At 39.2% G+C, this 24936-nt stretch overlaps 1 protein-coding gene across 1 annotated transcript in view; it reads left to right on the top strand.

The window, feature by feature from the left end:
- The window catches only part of LOC140244266 (transcriptional coactivator YAP1-A-like), a 60321-nt gene that overhangs the window by 24501 nt on the left and 10884 nt on the right, over window positions 1-24936 (top strand). The window contains exons 2-6 of the mRNA XM_072323905.1: window positions 4576-4675; window positions 7304-7463; window positions 9769-9926; window positions 10584-10709; window positions 15817-15885. Coding sequence (XP_072180006.1) covers window positions 4576-4675; window positions 7304-7463; window positions 9769-9926; window positions 10584-10709; window positions 15817-15885 — 613 coding nt within the window. The remainder of the gene's footprint in view (window positions 1-4575; window positions 4676-7303; window positions 7464-9768; window positions 9927-10583; window positions 10710-15816; window positions 15886-24936) is intronic.

Raw genomic sequence — 24936 nt, 5'->3', positions numbered from 1 at the left:
TACGTCGTTTCTTTATCGAGTTTTGGTATAAACTGGCTTGCGTCTGAACAGGGGGCAAGTTCCCATGAATGGGTGAGAGAGGCGAAATCATGGACGTGGTCAATTTGAAGATGGAATTAGGCCATGAAATTGAGGACTCGTTTTCCCGAAGATATACCTATACAATGTAATGTTCTGTGCGGGGGTATAATGCAAGATTTCAAATTGCCCTATCGGCACCTCTTTTGTTGCCCTGAATGGTTAGAGAAACCTCAAAAAGTACAGACAGTGAGCCTTGGCTGAAAAAAGAGGGGGAGGGGGAGGTCTCTTTGCGGTAGCGTTCATAATGGCCCTAAACATTTAAAGGTCCTGTTTACCTTTGGGAAAAGTAATTTGAAAAAAGTTCAAGATATCACACTTGATGTACATGTGTAGGTCTGATTGTATCACGAAACATCCTGCAGTATAAAATTTTTCGCAATAAAGCCTAAAATAAAAGGCGATATCAGTATTTTTCTCAGTTAACAGTAACTGTAGATGGTTTAGTTTAGAAACATTTTTATTATAACTATTGTTCACATTTTGTGTATTTAACAATACTTAACATTGATTATATGAATTCAAATTTTTACAGTGTTTGTTTCTATCCCTAAGTCACATTTATAAAACTATTTGAAAGTACTAATGCTTGGTTTTTGTGTCATCTGCAAATGATAAATTCTGCCTTTAAGGTCCACAGTCTCTCCAGCATTGTAATCTGGTCGAGGGTTTGTCTATCATTATGGGTGATTGTAGTTTGCACTTTATGTCGAAGGACTTTGCAGCACAGAGCAGAGAGGGCAAGGATGGGGAAGATAGAGGCGGGAGAAAAAAAAAAAACCCTCTGTGGTGAGATATAGAATAGAGCTCATTATGTGAAGATTGTAACAGCTTGACCGATTAAATCGTCTTTCTTCCTATCATGTCATGTAATGTTCTCAAACTCCTAATCCAATTTGGGCTCTGATTATCATTTTATACCAACCCTTATGCTGTAAAGTAGTGTAGTAGATTTCAGATAAGGTGGAAAAGCTTAATGATCGCGTAAATTTTCACATGTTGTCAGAGGGTATGTCCATGTTCAATATTCAAGTTGATATTGAGGAATGAAGTAATCCAGAAACAGGAAAGTGTAGGCCTAAGTTTTATGAAAGTGTAAAAAAGGAAATTTCATGTCATGTGGTTAAAAAAAAAATCATAATTTTCTTCAATACTACTCCCGTAAATGTTTCCATACAGAGTCCATGTGAACAGTGAATTATAACCAGTTGTTGTATGATGCATTTATGTGAAATTGATGATGCTATGTTGAGACATTTGGTACATTCAATCAATACACCTTACATGAAGTCACCATCCTGCCATCACTTGCCTTACAATAACAATGCAAACGATGAACTAAAAGCACTATGTAGTCATTGCTAAAAGGCTAGCTTGGTGGGTTTAACTTCTCTTGCCATTCATTGTACACATGTAGCATTCACTGTAACAAAATGTCAATGTATTGATCATGTACACTCTACTGTCTTATGCAAACAAAACAAGCCACGGTATGCCAACATTGTGTTGCGCTACATGCTCAATGTATATCTCCCCCCCCCCCCCCCCCCACACACACACATGACTCTTCCACAACAGAACAAGTTGACTATGCATGTGGATATTTTCAGCCTGTATGTTTCATGTGTTTATTAAATGACTGTGTGTTTATTAACCCTGTTTACAAATATGAGACACCTTTTTTTTCTCAATTACAGCTTGTAATTAAGTGCAAAACATGAAAAACTGGAGAGTTGGGGAGGGGAGGAATTAGAAAAAGAGGGGAGGATTTATTAAACAGATGAGAGTGCCAAAGAAGATGCTTGACCATATAAAAGTATGTGTGAATTTTTTGTTTTAAGAGAGAGAGAAAGATATTATATAGGCCCTAATGGGAGGTAAATGCAAGAGAGAAAATTAAATCGGGCAAAGATAATCAGCAAAAAGATTTATGAGAGAGAGAGAGAAAGACAGATAAATATCATGAATATAAGGGACCTTAGTAAGCACAGATAGGTAAATATTGTATATAGAGAGAACGAAAAGATGATCAGATAGGAAAATAGACATATGGCTATGAGACGAGTGCACAAAGAGAGAGGATGGATATACAAATTTTTGTAAGCATATAGAGAGACAGCTTGGTAGAAAACAAGAATAAGAAACAAATAGATGCAGGACAGAAAGATACAGAGAAGGGGGGGGGGTGGGTGGGGTGGGGGGATGTGGGGGCACCAGAGGGAGATTTGGACTTCAAGCAAATTTGGCTCAAACCAGAGTCCTCATTACCCTATGACTGCTTCCCCCCCCCCCCACCCAATCTCCCGATTTATCTGTGCCTTAACCACAGGGGCCCATTCCTCCACTGTGTTGCCTTATAAGGACACGCCCATTATGACGATCCCGTTGTTGGTAGTAGTGAGGGCCAGCTGTAAATCTGCGGATGCGGTCCCTGTCTCCATGGCATCCAGCCTGTGAAGGCAGCATCATGTATATCCATCCAGGAGTAATACCCTGAAATCAGAACAAAACTAGTCTATTGTATATCAATGAAGCCACACAATATAAGAATGGAAAGATTGAAGATGGAAAATCTCACTCATGTTTGTTGACAGAGTAATTAGGTTTATATAAATTAGAGACATTTTTATTTTTTTGCAGCATAATGTACTTACTGTACTCTATGTCTTATGAGCAACCAGATACACTACATAAAAGACGCTTGATATGTGAATAGATAGCTCTTGTGATATACAATATGATTCTTTTGTTTGCTTCTTGTTTTTATATACCATTTCTTATCAATAGCGGTGCATTGGTAGCACAAAGATATCTTTATTTTCTCTTTGTACTTGTACTTTTTGTGACTGTTATTTTAGGGTCAAATACTCTTTCTTTATCATAATTCTGATTGGTTTTCAACTGAAGTAAGTTAGATTTGTTACATTTGGTGGGATCATCAGGATTGGCTACCTGATGAGTATGGGAAAAGTTAAACTTAATTGTGGGAGCCTACAACTGTATCTCATAAAACTATTCATCTTGACTTCTTGATGTATGGTACCGATACAGATCTCCCTCTTGTGTATCCCATAGTTCATTTAAACAGTCCATTCAACTGTCACTTGCGTTTAGATTTATGTATGAGAAAGAATATTTCAGAATGACAAGTTTTCTTGTGATCACACAGGGAAGAGCTATTCTGCGACACTAGGCCGAAAGAGAGGCCCTGTACTGTTCAGGGCGTGCTTCATTTACCATTCAATTAGTTGCGTTCGCATTTGATTGAAAGAATCAAGTGTGTCGTATTATTGTGCACTTTTGCATTGATTCATTGCACATGAAAGGCCCTGAATAGCAAATATGGAATAAGCTTGCTTGTAGAAGGAAATAAAAGATTCAGGGGGGAAAAAAGACTTAGGATGCACTATTCTAGTGCTCCTTACAGTGCTTCATGTGATCATGTATGCTTTGTAAATTGTCAAGAAGTCACGAAGGTTCTTGTGACCTTGTTGCAGGAGCTTGTCGGCATTATTGATCTGTGAGGTGAACCAAATGACTTGGCTTGTTGTTCTTGGAAGTGCGTGACTAGCGAGCTTGCGAAAAGTGACGATCGTGAAAAATAGGAGCTTCTGTAGTTACCTGTTTGCATTGTCGATGGATGGGATGGTCCCATTTTAGAACACTCTCGTACATGTACAAATGCCATTCATGCTACAATCGTGAGAGTAGACTTGTGAAACGATATGTTTGCCAGTGTCATGTATTGTGAAACATATTTTGACTCTCGTGATGTAAGCCACAAATATGTCAAGTGTTGTAGGTCTCAGCTGATGCGTGTCTTTCTTTGCAGGGATAGCGTGATTGGTGGCTTACCAACAGAATATTTCTATCCCTACTACATTCTTCATTAGAGAATGACTTTTTTTTTTTCAAGTGTATTTGCATGTTTGATATTTCCTTGAAATTGTCAACATTAAAAATATGTGCTTTTCAATCGTCTTTTAAAAGTGATATTGATATTGTTTTGGCATAAAATTTCACATGACAAACATGTAAGCAGTCATGCCATGTCAAGCAGAAATAGAAAATAACAACATAACTCATCTAAACCTGGTCAAAGTTTGTCAGGGACATCAAGATGATGAAAATAAATGATGAATCATGATGCCATGTTGACATGTATTGTGTTGATGATGCTTGATGATGAGACCAGTATATGATCACAATCAATTTGAATACATGGGACTCTGCAGGGTTCGAAATTGGCGATGGTCCGGTGGCCATTGGCCACCCAAAATCACGTCGGACTAGCTAAAAATCGTAAAATTCTGAAGTTACTAGTCCGTCTGGCTAGCCAAAATATTGCTTCAGTGTCAAAATTGATTCTAAGTAGTCCACCTGGCTAGTTAAAAAAAAGGTTAAGTGTGACCCCTGCGTGAATCGTCATCACATTTATTATGGAGGGTTTAATCTGGGTATTTACTTGTGTTTGTGTTTGCTTGCTCTATCCAACAGCCACAACAGACAACAGACGACCTGGGAAGATCCAAGGAAAAACCCGCTCCTGGCTAACAACCAGCTCAACAAAGTCAACACCAATTCAAATAACAACCAGGTGAGGATGAGGGGCCATTTTTTGAAGATTTTAATGTAGGTCGGTGACTGGCAAGAATAGGCTAGGCATGTTTTCCTTTGGAGACTGGCAAAGCCCAAAGTCCCCCCATGTAATGAAGAAAGGATCAAAATAGTGCTGTGGAAGAAATAGATTGTGAAATAACAGTCTGAGGTAGATGCGAAGGCATCATACATCAATTTGAGACATGTATCGAAGTATGAAACCATGCATATATTTTTGCCAACCCCCCCCCCCCCCAAATAAAAAAAAAAAAAAAAAACCAAAACATGCTAAATTATAATTGTCAGAGTTCACATATTGACAAATACCATTTTTATTGAAACTGACCAACGAAGTATATGCAGTAAGAGAAGTAAACCCCAATGATAGGTACATAAAAGGGAATGGGGGGGGGGGTGGGGGTGCACACTTTATCAGTATGTTTGAAAATGACATCACTGTGTCAAATTTATAACTCGCGAAGTGAGTGGATGTTGTTTGTCTTCGCTAAAGTGCCAGAGGTTTTTCCCCCTGCTATAACAAGCTGGATGTCCATAGTGTGCCGTCATTGATTGATGCAGAGACAAGAGCAGCGTGGCAGTGTTTTTCTCTTTTTTTTGTATTCAAAGCTACAGTAGCATTATATTTAGTGAAGTGAATCATGGGAAGGATATGTAGAACATGAACAGTTTTTTTAAGTATCTTCACATCGCCACCCTCTTTTGCATGTAACTTGTATAAATATTTCTCTACAGCTCAGGGAAGTCACGTTGATCACTAGTCATTGTTCTTGATATCTGCACCATGACAATTGCGTTTTACGGCCGGAAGATTGAAAACAAATGGTTCTCAAAATTTTAGGGCTATCAGAAGGATAATCATGGTTGTAGAGATAATGGATTCCTATCACAATGTGCAATCTTTTTTTCTTTTTCTTTAGTCTTTCTTTCTACTAGCAAAAGCATGATTTCAATGTATTATGTGCAGGTGAAGACAGTGATAGAATGATCATTGATTTTTGTTAAAATCTAGATTTTTATTTTCTAAACTTTTGTACCACTTTGTAACGTTCAAATGAGGGTGCAAAAAAAAAAAAAAAACATAGCAAAACTCAATCACTCTCTGACACATCATATTTCTTGTGGTTTTATTCTTCCCATTGTTTGCCTGTAAATTCAATCCCTAGTCAACCATAACACTTCATTCGTGTTCACAGAGATTGATGTATCACACTGAAATATACCTGGCAAACATGCTTTGGACCCCTTCTGGAGTTAAAACGAATGAAAGGTGTCTTACGACGTTGAAATAATTTTGTTCTCTTTATTATGTGCTTGATGTCTGAGCTTCTTAGTATTCTAAAAACAGTCTGTGGGACCTATAGTTGTATTTTTCTTATTTATTGTGCAACATCAAGATATTTCATAAGGCTGTAGTACATGAAGTTGTAGGAAAAAAAAAGGAGTCAATTTCTGTATTATAGTAATATGAACACTGTATGATGCTTTGGGGAGATAGTGCATTTGAGTACTGCATGTTTGTGTATTAAGGAGGGTTGGCTCTTGTAAATTCTATGATAAGAGCCGTAAACAAGTTTGTCCCGATGTAGATTCGTATGTCATTGTAGCACATTTTACAATGCTCTTTTGTGGAAGTCAGTGTATGGCATTATGTCTACGGGTTCTTGGATGCCTTTTCAAGCATGACCCTAGAACACCACCAAACAATACCAAAATAAGAAAATAAAGTTCTAAGGAAAGAATAGAAGATATAGAGGCTCTTGTGCGCTGTTGTGAGTTTTTCGGCAGAGGAGCACTTCTAAGAACGTTTTGCTTCTCCAAATCCAGTCCTGACAATAAGCCCCCCCAAAAGCACTGTAGCAGTACTGCCTGAATGTTATTGATTTGCCTATTGAATTGTGACCCATTGGGATAATACTTGTTTTCGTTTCGGGGCTCTCTGCCCCTTTATGCAATCAAAGAGCTCCTGTATGAGATGTTTTGAAGAGGCAAAAGTACTTTTACTCTTTATAGCATGAAGCTAGACAGCAAAATTTTCACAGCTTTAACTGCAGTTGATATGCTTTCAAATTGAAATGTGAGATATTCATACAGTCCACTTCTGCTTTATCCAGAACATGAATGATTATTTTCTGCTTTTTTTTCTATATTCATGATTTATTTGGCATATCAGACAACATTTCTTCATGTTTTTAACTGTTTCACTATTAAATTGCCTACATTGGTCATATTTTTTCTTAGAGCTTTATACAATAAATTCAACTCTTCCTATCTGCTAGTCTATAATACACAAAACATTATATGTATTAGATAAATATTTCGGAACAAACATTATGTAGATTTTCTCCATACACTGTTGAAAATATCTTCATGAATGACATAGGCATATTTCAGTATGACATCTGAGAAGTGAACTTAAAAAAAAAGTGCTAAAACTTGACTACTAGATTAGAGCAAGCAGGTTAGCAGTTTTGACTGTCAGTTGTCTATTTGTCAATATTCTTTTTATTTGAATGTAGTTCTTGTTTCTATTATTAGTCATATCATTGATGTTCTGATTGTCACCATCATCATCATCATTATCATCATCATTATTGTTACGTAACAGGTGCAGCAGATCATTATGCAAGGCAACGGGCAGCCCCTCCCATCCATGCAGGACCTGGGCCCGCTGCCCATGAACTGGGAGCAGGCGGCCACGTCCGAGGGGGAGGTCTACTTCATTAATCACCTCGACAGATCGACCACGTGGCTGGACCCCAGGATCGGTGAGGGCGATATTGATTATCACAGCTGTGGCTTCCATGTCGATTCTATTCTCTACCCATTTGTTTGTTTGTTTGTTTGTTTTGTTTTCCTCTGGTGGTTGGTTTAAAACAGATGAGTAGATTGATTGGCTGAGAGATGTTTCAATTTTCCTCGTTTCCATAGTTTCAAGCAGTAGGTTGACCTTGGCATGTTTGTCTTTCATTGTGACCCATAAGGCTGCCAAGTTCTCTTTTACACTTTATTTTCTCATCTGCACTGGAAACTCGAAAGTCTTGATATAAAATGTGTCGTGTGAGATGCATTCAGCATTTTCACTTTCAGAAATAAACACAAATTGGGATAAGTTTTATTATACAGTAGTTGTGCGTGACTTCCTCAACATCTTTCACAAATTGGTGTGTATCATTTCAGTACTACAGTAGTGTTTATTTGCATATCATTAGTAGCAAGACACGTTAAAGACACAAGACAAGTAAACTGCTAGAAATAAGATTATGCAGTTACCATTCACTTCCATGAAGCAGGAAGATAAACATTCCGGTACACACACAAATGTATGTACGCGTATGGGTGCCCTCTTTTTTTAAATCAAACAGTGGAACCTTGTATGCTCTCTACTAACCTACTATCTTGACATCGGATTGTTGCATTCTTACAAATGTGGAGATTAAATCTGCAGTGTACACGTATACTGTATGAGCCTCTTGCTTGTTTATACTTAAAGGGCTGGTATAGTATTGGTTGAGATGAGGATTCAGCTTTTAATGTTTTGTGAGATATTTAGAAACCGTTCTATCAAATGTTAAAGAGCATAACATTCTAGGGAAATTGAAAGTTTATTTGATGAAAATCAGTTTTGAAATGACTGAGATATCCAAAAAAACAAGGTAAAACATAGAGTTCCTAATAAAAGTCTTGGCCTGTCACTTTATAAGGGTTGCTTTTTTGGATATCTCGGCCATTTCAAGACCAATTTTCATAAAATAAAACTGGGAATTCCTCTAAGAATTACATGTTCTGTGATACTTCATAGGAGGGTCCATAAGAGGTTATTATCTCTCAAACACATACACACAAACAAACTTAGAAACCTGCAGCCCCATCTATACTAAAAACTGTATCATCCCTTTAAATTAAGCACACAGTCTCTCTGCCAAGGCTTGTGTGTATAGTAGTGGTGTACACGTGTGACGACGGGTCATGGTGGAGTTGATGTGGCGACCCAGATCTCTTGGGAGAAAGCTCGGCCATTTAGAGATAGGAGCTTGTCCATCTAGGGTGATGATTGATAAACGGTGTCGTGGAAAAACATTACGTTTCCAACCAGCAGCGATCATTCCCCCCTGCTTGCTTCCATTCTCCTATTGTGAATAAAGGACGAGCAACCCCCCCACCCCCATCCCCAGAGGAGCAAGATAGATTTAGGGTGATTTAAGAGATGGTTACATCTTCAAAATGGAGCATAATCTCAATTACATACACACATATGCTCCTGACATGATTCTGTTTGATACATGTGCGTCATTTTATTTGTAATTAGATATTGATGGGGGTAAAAGATTTCCTGGTAATGTACACTCAAGCCACGTTCTGGAATGCATTATGTCTTGAACAATGGAACTGGGTCAAAGGACACCTATAATGGATAACATTAAGACTAAGATATGATATCGTACTATTGTGTTCATTTTCCTCTCAGCAAAGTGTGTTACTATGCCATGTTTTGAAAAAGACTACAAATCCAAAGATGACAAAGATATCCTTATGTGCATGCAATTCAATTCAATTTCATTTTATTTTCATTGATAAAAGAAAATACATTTACAAGTTGACATTTATCAATTCAACTTTTCGAACAAAATTGATTTGAAAAGACAAATAAGTGAGTATAATATAAAATATGTGTACCATTGATAATGTAGTAGAAAAGAGCAGTGCACACTTTGTAATTGTAATAAAAGCAAATGATGCATGCATGATGTATTGTGAGGTCATGCTTTCTCTTATTTGGTGTACCAGAAGATGACACTGCAATACAAATTGATTGAATATTATTGGATTTTGATTTCCAGAGTATTTGACATATTGTGAGTGTATGACCACATCAAAATGTGAAAATGTTGGACTTTATCTATATTTCAATGCTGATGTAAGCTGTAAGTATTCTTATTTTTGTAAATGAAAAATGATGTTGCTGGTAAATGATCTGTTGCATTTTGGCATGATGATAAAGTTGTATACTTGATTTGTTCTCTTCTTCTTCTTCACCAATATGGTCTTTCATCTCCTAATTGTCTTTGGTAGCCATGAGAGCCCCAGGAACGGTCCAAGCCGCAGCGGCAGCCCTCTCCCAGTCACAGACCAACTCCAGCCCACCGGCGCATCCGGCCGCCCAGACATCCACCTCTGGCCAGCCCAGCTCACAACCCCAGTCACAAGCACCCCTCAGCCCACCCCAAGGGGTAAGGACTTGTCCCCTCCTCTATTAGACAGTGAAGCTGGACTACAATCATTAACATCACCTCTAACCAAAAACATATGTGTTTTGTCTTAAAAGTGGTCTTGATGACATACATGTCTTACAGAATTACAACTTATCTGGCAATAGGCCTTACTCTAAAAAAATATGTCTCAACCAGAATAAGTTTTTTTTTCTTTTATAAGAAATATGGTTACACCTGTCCACTTGGATGTTATGACCCTTGTTAGGATTGTTCACCTAAAACCAAGAGAATAGAGGGATACCAAGTGGTGTGACACCACACTAATAGGTGTGATGGTGAGTCTTGTGGTAGCCTGCAATGACGATGGGGGTTCCTTTGAATGGGCTCACACCTTGTTTCAGTATGACACATTACCTGAAAAATCCTTAACCCCTCTTGTGCCATTGGAGTTGTGGAGTTTGTCCCATGGTGCTGATCCTCTCATAAGAATGTTTTATTTTCCAAAGAGTTTTAGTCTTTTACATACAAAATAGGTAGTTATTTGATCATCGGATAACTGGCTGAATGCTCAAAGGAGTGACACAAAAACCTATTGTTCATCTAATCTTCATTTACATGTTTTGATAACCTGTCAATCTGATTTGCACATCTAATTTACATAAACTTGATTGACAGCCTCAGCCCGCCATGTCCGGTGGACCAATGACGCAGCAGCAGCAGCTGCAACAGAAGCTCCGCCTTCAGAGGGTGCTAATGGAGAGAGACTGCCTCCAGAGGCAACACATGAAGATCCTCCAGCAGGTGAGATGGAGCCATTGAGTAACCCATTGATGACCATCGCTCAAGAGATATATCATCAATCGCTTTCAGTATATGTAGAGTAGACACGGGAGTCGGTGCCTCAACTGGCCTGGATGGGGTGCTGCTGTTCAGGATATGTATGTGTGTGTGTGTGTGTGTGTGTGTGCGAAACAATGAACACAAAATCATAGATGTGAGAATGTTGTGGTGAAAGATGAAGATTTCTGATTTGCATTTTTGTGTGGTAGAGTGAACTTTACTGACATTTGCTGATAAACACATCATCATTACTGCAGTATTACTCGCCTGATTTCATTTGCATTTTCATCACGAAGCAATTGCGCTTGATTAAATGCTCTCCTTCAAAGTAATACCAATACTCTCCTGGTGCTAACTAGTTTTACGCTTCCACAGAATTGTGAAAAACAGGAGCATTAGTCCACAAATCTTTTTCTCATTAACTATCAATAGATTTGTAGCTGTGACACACAGTGGAGTAATCACAATACTTATTGGCTAATGGCTTGACACTGTGTGAATTCTACCAGTAGAAAACACTCTTGCCGTACTCTTTTTCAAGATCGCAAACTCTGATTCCAGTAGCTGTGGACCCGTCCTAGAGTAATTCACAAAACTTGTTTGGCGGTAAATTGCAGTGCTGGCTGTAGAAACGAAGAGCTTCTTTTAAAGTTCGTTTTGGGTTCGTTAAGGCGCCCAGCAGTGCTTCGTCTTGGTTCTCTGATTGGATTAAGGTGACTGCATGAAGCGAGGGTCAAGTTTGGGGTTTTCTTTTTTCAAAGCTCACGTGGACCAGCACATGGTGTAGTTGTTTTTCTCCAAAAGGTCAGCAACAGACTTGGTCGTATACCCCCTCCCACTCCCCCTCCCCCCCCCCCCCCCCTTTGGTAATTTTAACATGCACCCTGTGGCCCATCTTGAGTATTATTTTGCAGTTTGGGTACCTTCCAAGCAAAACTCATTCCTTTACCTTTTTTTTTTGGTTTCCAAGAAAAGGGAATTGAACAAATTGATAAGTAATTAGAAACAGAGAAAACTATAAAACCTTTCACCTTGTATTAGCCCTCCCCAGATGTCTTACATGTACTTTTTCTCATTTTTTCTAGGTCCCAATGTCAGTGATGTTTACCAATATTTTTCAAAGAAAACCGTGAATTTTAGATTCCATATTTGTATGCCTCCGCTACGAAGTGGTGGCGGAGGCATTATATTTTAATCAAGTCTAATGTTTTTGAAACTTCTGTCCACTCTCTGATTTCACTTGATCAAAGTTTACCCAAACATAGTGTAGAATTTTTACTACGAGTTTATTGGAGGGTGGTAAAGGAGGAAGAAATAAGATTGAGTGAGAGAATGAGCATGAGGGCATTGCACTCTGCTGATCTCATTGCTCTTTGGAAGAGGGAATGGAGGAGGGGGGGGGGGGTAGATGGGGGTATAGTAATCCTTTTTTACTGGTGGTACAAGTAAGCTCAGCGGGCAACCAGGCAAAACATTGTGGAGAACAATGGCGATCTGCTAAAAAAGCAATTTGCACAGAGAGACTGAGAAAAAGAAAAGAAGCCCATGGATGGCCGCCTTCCAAGCTAAGAAGGGAAGGGAACCAATTTCACTCAGACCTGGCCCCTGCAGTTCACTCTCTGAGCTCCAGCTAAGATACTAGTCTTGCATATTCAGACTTGAGACAAATAACGCATTGAACCTGCCACAGATTTTGAATGCAAACTACTGTAAATTTACCAAATTCAAGCAGATCTTAGTCCACAGCTCTGAAGATTGATTACCATCACTTAAAATTGGATTTCGGTTTGGAAAGTAGCCTCGGTATTTTGCCACCCCATAACCTGCCTGGGTTACAGTGTAATCCACCAAAAAGGGTATTTGAATTTTAAAAGCGATGTTTATAGGGTCTGTAACTGTGGACTAATTGGGACCTTTTTCTCCTCTCTCTCTCCTAGCAAACTCCCCCCCCCCCCCATATTTTCCTATATATTCTATTTTCTTGGATTGTACAATGTGTAAATGCTTGTAATGACTCCCCACCTTTCTTGACTGTGCAGAACAAAAGCCCGGTGCTGGTGACTCTTTTTAACAACAGGGATTAGAAACCCCCCTTCCCCCTAAAATCAATCCCTCGCTTCTTTGGAAATCACTGGGGCCAAACCTCTGTAGTGTCCCCAAGAAGAGGAACAGTAATGAGGAGGAGTTCAAGTATTTCTGGCCACAGAATAGAAGGGATGGTGTTCTGTTTCTATGTGGAGACTAGTCTTTTGTGGTAGACTTTGTGATGTAAAAATCTTGTGTGCATACCCGCCTACCCCCACCCCACCATATGCAAGGAGAGTTATTCTACTCAGTAATATAGATTGTTCATCACTGCAGTAGCATCAAAATCTCATTGTTGGGTGGGTGTCTATTTTTTGCTTTGTCTTTGTTCAGAGTCTGATTATCAAAGTTTTTTATCATCAGCATCATATTTTGATTTTCAGAGTTTTTTATCATCAGCATCATCTTATTCTCATTATCATAATTATTATCAATAATATCATATTAATCATTGTCATCATTATTGCTGTTGTTAAAATTTAACCACTTACTACTGCTACAGCTACTATCAACAAGAGATGTACTTGTCATATTATTACCATTACTGCTAATGTCACTCCTACTTTCCCCTTCCTTTTCTATAATTCCTCCTTCAATTGCCTGTGAGTCAAAAAAAAAAAGAGAGAAAAGATAAGAAAAGAGGCTGATAATGGTGGTGATCATGACAAAATTTTAATTCATTGATTCCAATTTATTTTCCATTCAAATCTGACTAGTTGTGATAAAATTTAAGTGTCCACCCTTGGTGTTGTGGCCTTGAGTGATATGAGGTATTCTTTGGCAACCATTTTGATCACTCCCTCAGGAACCATCCATGCTACTTTACCTGACAGTAGGTAAAGCAAAGAACATAGGAGTTAATATATTCTTGTTGGAAACTGCTGTAGTTCGTTCACTTATAGTTTTTCAATATATCAATATTTAGGTCTTAGAATCTGTAAAGATTGTAAAACATGTAAGGGATTTTATAATGCTGTCTGCAAACTCAGACTAGCATTGTAAGAGAGGGAACCCTAGTTCATCCTGTGAAAATTCCCCCAGTGTGGGAAAATATGGGGGATTTTATTGATTATTGCGTGAAAACAGGTGTAGTATTGGTATAGACTTCATCTCCTGAAAGGTCTTTTTCACACCCAGGCAAAGAGGGGGATGGGAATATATGACCGCAAATATATCTTGGCTGCCATTTTGGGAGGGAAGGTTAATTGATCTTCTATAGGGCAATTCCAAGGGTTCAGAGGGTTTCTGTGGTGGCCAACATGCTTGTAGGCTTTCAATTGTAAACTGCTGTTAAGCCCTTCAAGATCACATTGTCTAAGCAATGTGGATATTTGACTTGGTTTGTCAGCTACTGGTAATGACAGGCTTACTGAAGTAGAGTGGCTGTATTTGCTCAGTATTAGATAAAGCACCCATTTTTGTATACTTGTTCAGTAGCGAAAGGGCTGATTTTATTCTAAACATAATTATAGGCTTCTTACAGAACTGTACTCTCACAGAAGAAGTACTAAATAATCATGAGTGTGACAGGTATTGTTGGTATGACCACTAGCCTCACCAAATAATATTGTAGATTGCCCAAGGTAAAAATGGTAGGACAACAATTTTACTCGAATGGATCATATAAGTATGTATCCACTTTGTAGGTCTGTGTCAGTACATTAGTAGATTGGTACAAGCAAGGGATGTGTCCTTGCGATACACTTTGGTATCACGCAAAAGATATGTGACACAAATTGCAAATTCGGCACAAACTTGTGTTAGTCTTCCATATGTAGTTCTTTATGTGTGATAATAGTAAATGAAGCTTTCAATGGAAAAGAAAGAGAATAGAACATCATCGTAACACTACAGAATCTTATATGTTCTCCATTATGATATATGACCCCGACATTACCACATCAATTTTATGATTTTTGTATTCTAGTTTCTTTGTGGTGCAGATCGATCCAGATAATTTTCCTCATACACTGCAGTGTCTCCTATGTCATTAAGTTACAATGTAGTTCTGCTGTGCCGGTGGTTTTATCCATGTTTACTATCAGTGCGACAATTCCAAGCTCTAACTTTTCCGTTTCTCTTCCTCTTTCATTTGTCACGACAAGTAATATTTCTGTCATTTTGTTTGCTATTTACATGCATTTGTATTTTTCCTTTAAAGATGTGGTGAAATCAACTTCTGTCATTTGTGTGTGTTTGATAACATTTTTCCTTTCTACTTTTGTTTGTTGGTTTCTTATTTGATGTGTGCAAATCATTTTCATAATCATAACGTCTGTGCAGATGTTTAATGTCTTAGCAGCGCTTGTGCAATGTTACATTTTTTGTTTTCCAAAAGGTTCTACACTGCTTGCTTTGTATTTATATATAAATCATGACAAGTTCCAAGCATATGCTTGCAAACCTGTGCAGACCCATGAAAAAACAAAAGAAAACAAAAAAAAGCAGGTCGACTGGGGAAGGTTAAAGGTTTATTCAGCTGTGACATAAACAAGAGCGACTGCGACAACAAACCAAGTTTCTATAAATGGCTCAAAATCCAGAAAAGTCTTGACTTCAGTTTGAATGATTATTCCTGATAGAGCAGGTATATGCATTGGAAGAATAAAAAATGACACACCAGTCTCCCAAAACTTGCAAATTTCTAAAAGATTGATCCTGATAAATCAATATTGACTAGCTGCGTGTATGGCTCCTCCCCATTTTTTTCCCTTGCAAAACTTAAAAACAGGTTATTTCTGAACAGATTGAGCATGTATATTCGAGTTCTTGTGTATGAAAACACCTGAACCTGTTATCCCAGGATGCATGTCAAGGGGTCAGACAACAATGATTTTTTTTTTTTCAAGAGAAAAGAGTTTGCAGTGTAGAACCTTTCTGCCATGTTCTTCTCTTTTTTTCTTTGTTGTATTTTTTTTTTCTTGTGTTACTTGGTCTAGTTTTCTAGCTGTGCGTGTGTTCTCTCTCTCTCGTTTGTCAACAGGCGCAACAGAATCCAAAAAACTTGTCCTCCTGCCCAAACCTTTTGCCATGGAGTGATCGACGGAGAGAAGTAAGTTGTGCATATCCTCAAAGAAAAACAAAATAGTCAAAAAAAAAAGAAGAAAAAAAGAGAGGTATACAGAACAAGTGCAAGACTATACAATTCCGAATTCATGTTCCTCTTGCCGCAGATGAAGTCGTCAAACGAAATACCTGACCTCTCCTAAATTCAAAGAGGATGGCGTATTTATTTGTCCCGCCTTTAGGAACAAGAATATTTGCTTTGTTATTGGAAGCTGTTGCCCAATTTTCTTTTTACCAGCAGGAAAACCTGATCTTTCGCAAATTTTCACAATGCACTTAGTGCATAGGGCAAAAGCAACTTTCTTTCTGGTGCGGGACTTGCCTTTTGTTCTTCTTTTCTGGAACGGTTCGTCTAGAATGGCTGTTTGTGGTGATGACTGTTAAAAAAAGCTTTGCTTGTTTGTTTTCTTGCTGTTGAAATGATTTTATATATGTTGGTGTGCTTTCTCAGAATTCTCTGTGTTGTGCATGTTGTAGAATGTTGAATGTGCTTCTGTACAATCCACCGTCATTTCAACAAGACAATTTGTCTCTTTATGCAGCCGGATCACAGCATGGACTTGCCTGTGTAGCATGTTAGTTGAATGTTGTACAAACTCCAATCTGACATCTTCACTACTTATTCCCTTTAGTTTAACCACACTCTGTTGTTTAGTTCTTTTTGCAATTTGGTTCTTTTGACTTGATTTGCCCTTTAGTACACAGTATATTTGCCATATCATTCGAGCAAAGAAACATATCAAGTATATTACACATTTATGAGTGCTTGCATTTTTGATAGTTGTACTTGTGCCAAAGTTGTAATTTCTGGTGTGAACTGCACAATCTTCATGCTGGAATTTTCTGTGAATCACAGTTCTTCAATATCATATACCTGCCATAATTTCATGGCGAACAGAAAAGTGAACCTGTTTTGCTGGCAACAGGCCGGTAATTCTATCAGGTGAAATGAAAGTAAACATTTGATGTTAAATTTTAACATGTCATTACAAAGACAAACACCCACATGAACATCCTTATTTATTCTTCTGCCATTTATCGCAACCTGTATTTAATTGTTTTAGGAAGCTTAGAAGTTGTGTGATTGGCAATGTGCACTGCACATGCTGCACATGTGGCATGTGAAAACCAGCACGTAGAGCATGAGCATACATGCACACATACATTGCACACACACACACACACACACACACACACAGTATGTTAGTAAAGTCTACTATCTTTGCGCTGAGTAAATGCCTGGGGCCAAGGCTAGGAACTAGCTTGAATCAGCAGCAGTTCTGCCCAGTTTCCGATGAATTGCTAGGACTGCTCCACTGTGTTGCCCATCAGTTGTGTGATGATGCCCATACCCGAGTAGATATTCCACCTCTGATGGAAATGGATGATGGATGGACTTGTACTTGTCCAGGCAAACTAGGTCAGCTCTTGTGTGTGTATATGAAAAAAGAGTAAGTAAGTGTGTGTGTGTGTGTGCATGTGGGCAGTGCAGCTCTTCTATTGAGCAGTGACCTCATTTTGACCTTCTTACCAAGTTACCAAGGCTTCTTACCAAGTTAGTTCCAGGAAAGAGGAGGAGAGCAAATCAATTACAAGGCTCTCCAGTATTGTTATTAGATGGTATCAAACCTATAGTAGCTCTGGGGACTACTATCCCCAGGGGAGGGGGGGGGGGGTCCCTTCAGTGTTATTCACACTGATACAAATTAGCTGGATTCAAACCTCTAGATTTGCATTGCCACCCTTACCTTGAGATTTTTGCTGTTATTGCAAACATAAAAAATCTCATGAAACTTTTATCCATTCCCCTTCCCCTTCCTACCCCCTTCCCAATTGATGGAGAAATTAATCTGTTTCGGTCCACTTTGTGCAAGGCACCAGCCTTTGTAGTTAGAATCCTCATCCTACTCTTTGCAAGAGCTATGGGAGAAAACCAGTAGCACACTCTGCACTTTAGTTCAGGATCTGAATGTTGATAGCCATCGAGTGAGGTCCCCTCCCCCCCCCCCCCCCCCATTGTGTTGATTGGGCGAAGTCATTATAAAAGTCAATGAGCCAAACATTCAATCCAATATTCCCATCAAGGAAAAAAAAAATTGCCATGAATTGAGAGCAGAGGCATTCTTCTTTTTCAATCAATCCAGGAAAAAAAAGAGAAAAAGAAATGCACTTTTGAAAACAAATAGAAAATCTCCATCTCATTTCCTCCCCGCCCTGTGTTTGTATTGTGTCTGCAATTAAAAAAAAAATCAAGTTTTGAGAAGTCAAAACTATTCTGCCATGGAGATGATCCAACAATGCAAAAAAGGACGTTTGTCAGTTTGGTTGGTCCTATTACCAATGTGGCTGTCAGCACTGCTAGAGCATCTGATTGCCAGAAATTGTCTAGCAAGCAATTAATTGGGTAAAGTCAGAACCCCTCCCCCTTGGCCATTGATGTATCCTGGATGTTTAAACTGTATAATGATTTAGGTGAGGAAATATCTATCCATCTTTTCAATGACTAGCTTTAGTATATACCAGATATGTATTATCTATGTATTCACAGTCAGTATGCACAGTGTTACCTCAGACCACATAATGAGTCAAGTGTTCAGTAAGAGAAGTATTCAACAATTCTGCTGTATTTTCTGCTGGATGTTTGTGGTGGTTTTTCAGTCTTTTTCATAAATGGTCATAAATGGTTACTGTAGTCAGTTTTGGCAATGAATGGACTGCTTTGGTATGTTTCCCTCACTCTGCTGCTACTTTAATCGGCAATCAGTTTATATCCACTTGTAGACGTCCCATGATGTTTGCTAGTGAAACCTACATCTTGTGGGGACACCTTGATAGTGAGCATTATTTGCACATTTCGTCTGTTGAGAATGAGAAGGCCGTTAAGTTGTCTCGAACACTATGGGTTTAGTGGCAACTTAACGCCCTTATTATTCTCAACAGACGATTTATTCGTGACTTCTGACAGAGTGTTTCAAAAATATCTTTTTTTTTTTTGTATGTGTCTGTTTCTTTTTAATAAAAAACTTGTCTTTTCCAGTCCCATGAACTGTAAATTCTTTGTGGTTTAGTTTTCATTTTGTTTGCAAAGTGAGCTACATTGGAGGGCTTTGTTGGAACGTCAGTGGAGCATGAGGTATATGTTTGTAAAATATGTTACATCCTGTGCCATATACCTGGGGAAGCATTCGATGCACCGCTGCACTCGGTAAAAACATGGCCAGATAAGATTAATGTGCAATGCGACTTTACGAGGAGGCTGCTGACTTACGGGGTAAGAGGACGAGGGTGGGGAGTTGAAATCCGGTGTTCATTTTGCATCTCCCGGGGTCTCTGTGCCCTGCTTGTAAAGATGTGACAATTGCATATGCTGATCTAGGCTTGTGTGTAGGTTTTGACATGGATGTGTCTTTACGGTGGGTTCAGATCGAGCGTGTGCATCTCACGTCGCAGACGTCCAAGGAGTAAATTGAATATCTGGTGGTGTCGAGACTCGATTACACCAGGAGACGGAGTGGTAGAAATAAAAAGAAGACTTTGAGGAACAGAGATGGGAGGGAGAAGTTTTCGGAGGCGTTGAGCGGATGGATGGAGGGGAGACATTCTAGAAGGTGAAAGCCGGGTATTAGATTGAGACGGGCTAGTGGGGGCATGGTTTTGGCATACCCTGGTAATATACCAGGGATGCAGTATCTATGACGACTCTACCAGGGAGGATGCAGAGCTAGAACACTCCTTAGCTGCATATGGAGTCAGAGCATGGGATGCTCATTCCTTCTCTGTGAGACAGTCTCAAATATATTTCAGAATCAAAGGTAGCAGTCATCTCTTTTATACATCAGAATACATCTCATTTCTTGGTTTTTGTTTTTAATTTTCTTTCGATAAAGAGAAGTTTTGCATGGACACATAGAAGTTATGGATATGAGCAGATACACTATAATGACAATGTTCAATCCATAGCTTACTACTGTGATATTTTTGTGCATAAAAGAGTCCTGAAAATCCAGGTCAGGGGCACTAATTTAGTTGATAATTTAGCTATTACAACCCGGAAAGTTATTGTTGCTAGGTTGCAAAAAGACTACACTAATTTGATGTGAATGATGCAACTTATTTCTGATTATTTTGTGTCAAGAAAAGGAAATTAATAGTATTTTTTTATGCAAGTTAATGGGAGCACTTGTGAGGTAATGACATCACTTTATCTAATTTGCATATATGTTGTTGTTGCTACTTATAGCACTGTAGCTAACCCTAGCTTTCCAGTTCTAAATTGCAAGAAGGATAGGTACTTATACCAAAGATGATGTGATGGATGCGAGCGCCAGGTTAGAGGCTTTTTTAAGATGGTGAGGCTGTAACCAGCCACCCATCTCTTGACGACCATCATCAGCCCCCTCCCCCTATAAGATGACATACTTCTTGAGTGATGTGTGGATATATGCTTACTTACTACAATTCGTTGTGCGTGCATTGCCGGCAGACTGATTGATAAACCTGGCATTGACTCAGGATGTGGCGTATATCATCATCTGGGTTCTTTAGCGCCAGAAGGGCATCTATCCCCCCAGACCTACGACAGCATCGAAAGTCCTTCTGGCAGTAGACAAACTGTTTTGATGATGTTGTCTGTCCCTATTTTTTTTTCTTTGTCTGTCTTCATCTTGGGGAAAGTCTTGGCTCAAACTTCCACAAGTTCCAAGATCTTATGAATTTATGAGGGGGAGGGATGAGGTTATGGAGTGGAATGAGGGGATGGGGTAGGATGAGGGAATGGGGATAGGGATGGGAGAAAAAAAGTTGATGAGGGTGAGGAAATATATTCCCAAGAAGTCATAAAGGGAGATTATGGGGAAAGACAACCCCATTAAGAGCTATCTTTCCCTGGTGGACTCTCTGCTCTCTCACATGGCTAAGTAATAACATTTTGATGTGTGGTTGGCACCATGGCTGATATAGTGTTAAAGGTAACAAGGGAAGCATTTCTCTGTGTGAAGATGAAGATCTGGATTCGACACTTACGGCAATTACCACGAGAGTGCGTGATTTACATCGGTTTAAACTAGTAACACGGGGAGCATGTAGAAGTGAAAGCACCGGTAATCTGTAAATTACTGTTAATCTTTATTCCATTTCAAGGCTAATTACAACATCCAGTAAAGCTACTACATAAGCGTCATCTGAAGGAAATTTTGCAGAGAGGTGTAGTAGGCCCTCCAGAGAAACTCTGAGGATCTCATATCATTAGTGTTAGAAGTTCTAGCGAGTTAGTAATCTTTTCTAATGCTTTGCCAGAAAAGGCGTACATGCCATCATGCATGAGGAGATGTCATGAATTGTTTGACAACATGAATGATTGTATCAAATTTGAAATGACACAGTGAAAATCAATTTTGTAGTAAAAAATGATATTGTTTATTTGAACTTTTTTTTTTTTCGTAGATACAATTTTAGCCCAAAGAGATTAGCCAAGATTAGGAACAAACAAATACGAATTTCCATAATTGTGTGTACACTAGCTATGATGATAGCATAGGCCCTACGTGTGTAGCATTCAGTGCTCACTATTATGGGACAGTGAATGAATGTATAGGTGTGCAAATTATGTCCATTTGGTGTGTATGGAATGAGTTGCTTGCAACATAAGCATATTATTCAAAGAACATAAATTCAAAGAGATCTTGAATTGAATCCCTGTGACAGTAAACCCGAGTTCTCATACAGCCTTATTACTCCCCCAGTGGGGACAGCCAGTCAGAGTCAAAGAACTTTCACACTTTTCAGTTTATTGTGTATTTGTGGGGGGGGGGGGGGGGGGGTGACAGTGAAAAAACATCCCTAAACCAAATAAAGATGAGAATACTGGTGGAGAAGTGGTAGAGATATATTATTGGGGGTCCCAAGATGGCAAACTGGTAGCAATAGTCCTATTACAATTGATTCCACCTGCCCTGCTTTGGGCCCCTCTGAGTTTGGCTCATGGCCAAGTACACCAAACTCGGTTCAAGACCAGCCTTCCGTTTCAGACTCAATGCAGTAATATTTCATCTGTATATCCAATAAAAACATAATAATAATACAGACATTTAAAATGCGCAACATATCCACTCAATGGTGCTCAAGGCGCTAAACACATGCACATAAATACATTCGATAAGATTATTACATAGACAGATGGGTATATGCATAATACATAATGTATGTATGTATTTATAGATAGGTACTGTATACGCCAAATATTTCGCGAGGTTTTTATTTTTGCGAATTTTGCGAGTCGGGTGCTATTCGCGAAATCAAAGACACGCAAAAATATTGACTCTTATCCCGAGGTGGATGTGACGTACATGTGTACATTTGTCTGTCCGGTACAGGACTCCATGATCGCGAATTTAACCACTTGCGAAATCATTGGGAATTCCTGATTCGCGAAAATTTAGACTCGCAAAATATATGGCGTATACAGTAGATAGATAGATAGATAGATACATTGTAGGTAGATAGATGTACAATATCAATATGAAACTGGTGTGTTTCCTCAGGGAGGAGAGACAAAATACACCTCTATGATTTCATTGACTTTCAATTTCCTGCAGTGGGTGGCAACCTAGGAAATAGTAAATATTGTGACTTGCAGATGGTGCATTTTGATTCTAATGGGTCAGAAGGTCAACCTGGAATCTGATGCATTGATCTAACATTTAGGCTTGGGGAATCCCAGAGTTATTTATTGCCATATTGTGTTACAATTTCATATATTTATTATATACCGGAGAGTTTGTAAATTTGAAGAGTTCTTAAGGTAACTCTCAAGAGAGGCGGAGTGTTTAAAAGGATTATGAGATTCATTGAAAGCTTATTTATAAGTATTTTGGGTAGTTGAAGCTCATCCCTAAGATTCAAAGTAAGTTTTTGTTTTGTTTTGTTTTTCATTCGAACTCTTTGTCTGTATCTGGTCTGGCTGATGCAGACTATCGTTTAGCTGCTGCAGCCTCCATCCCTGTCACCACGGTAACGACAGAGACAGGGGAGACAGAGATGAGTGGTGGGCTATATTGAGAAAGAGAAAGAGGAATAATAAAGGGATAGAGGGGTAGAGAGAGGGAGAGAGAGAGAGAGGGAATAAAGAGAGAGAAAGAGAAAGCTCGGAAGAGCGAAGGGGAAAACCAGAGGGATGAGGAGGGAGATGGAGGGGGGGGGGGGAGGGGAGAAAGAGTGACTTGTGGGTTGCAAGGGGAGCTGCAGTGGAAGAAGGATGTTGACCAGTTGATTAGCCCTACTATTTTTGCGCGCATGTATTGCACCACTAGGCCTGGGCTGAAGGGGCAAAGGGGCGACGTACCAGCACACACGGCTCCTGACATTTGGACCGATGGTTTACACAGGGTGGCTGGATATAGGACGGGGCAAATTCATTGTTGGATGCGTCGCGTAATGAGAGATGATGGATGGAGCTATTGAGCCCCCCCTCGGAGGAGCCTAGACTCGCCATCACACAGCCAACTTTAGAAACAGCTGTAGTGCCTTTAAAAAGCAGTCAAGTGAGTGAACTCCCAGGAGGATGTAGCGTCCTTTTTCTTGAGTGAACTTGAGAACCTGGTGTACTCTTTCAGTCTCTGCGATCCATCTCTGTATGTGGAGAGTTTGAAGTGATGCATAACACACCATGAACATGTCAATAGTATCTACATTGTATATGGTGCTCTTTTTATTTTTTTTTAATAATCTTGTAACCATATGTTTCAGGAGCCTGCCCCCCCCCCCCCTCCTCTCCATGGATTTTGTGAGTGCAGGAATATTATTAGTTGGACACATCAGTAAATTTTGATGAAAATTGAAAGACCCATTCAAGAAATTAGGCCAACATATTCGTTGGGTGAGAATGATAAGGGCCTCAAAGTAAGTTGCCTCGAACAATACATCATGTGGCAACTTGATGCCCGTATCATTCTCAGCCTACAAATTTGTAACTGTTGTAAATTTTAAAGTGCTGTAATCACTAGATAGAAGGCTGCCACAATTATGTGATGTCACACTAGTGAAATGATGTACAGAAAATATGAAGAAAATTTATAGACAAATTTTCACTTGATATGAAAAGTCCACATTACCTTGACTTATTGCTGACATAATTAGTATTCTCTCTTTTCTGAAGGTAAGCCAAAATCTCTTTAATCTAAAAAGAAATGACTCAACAAATGGTCATGTGGTAAATTCTCTTTCAGTTAAAGTCAGCAACTACAACATATATTGCGCAAGGGTAGTCTCCAAAGAAATTGTCCATTTTTTTTTTATATTTTATCCAAGCAACACAGCAGAACTTGAGTATAAGAACACTAGATCCCTGTGGTGTGCAAATTTGCACCCTGAAGTCATTCAACGTCATTCATCATCCACTCTTGAAAGTAGCACAAAGCAAGAAAGGAGGGAACTACTTTGCTTTTCCCATGTCTCCTGCATGCTCCAGATCTTGAAAACCTCAGTGTTGATAAATCTGTCACTCCTCTTTTAGATGAGGGCCAAATGTACTTGACCGCTCGCTTGACATCCCACATGCTCCGCCCGCCTTGCCGCCCCATTTCCACCCCCAACTCCATCCCCTTCCCCCTCCCTCTGTCTCCAGCGACTTCTCAATTTCTGCCAGCGTATATAAGATATGTTTTCTCTACCCTCTGCGGAGTCCAAGTCCAAATCCAGAGCCTGGTCTCCATTCCTACGTCCTGAAACAAAAAGATAATTTCCCCGCAAGTCCCGGCGGGAATAGTGCTTTACTTCGTAACAAATACCGTTAGTGTGTTTATGCAGATTTATGTATTGTGGTTCTAACAGACTGGGTGTGGGGATTATTGGTTACGATGGAAAATAATATTCTATTATTCTCTGGGATTGAGTGTATCATATTATCATATGTTGCAAATACTGAAAAGCCAGAAATTTTTGCATGCATGAAACTTTCACAAATTTCGCAAGGAGCAAAGTTTCGCGAGAGTAAAATGCATGAGAATGGTTTTGTCTACACAAAGCATTGAATGCCAGTGGC

This window comes from Diadema setosum, chromosome 21 (assembly GCF_964275005.1).
Source record: "Diadema setosum chromosome 21, eeDiaSeto1, whole genome shotgun sequence".
Classification (NCBI taxonomy): domain Eukaryota; kingdom Metazoa; phylum Echinodermata; class Echinoidea; order Diadematoida; family Diadematidae; genus Diadema; species Diadema setosum.
The sequence above is the reverse complement of the archived record's forward strand: the minus strand, read 5'-3'. Positions and strand labels throughout refer to the sequence as shown.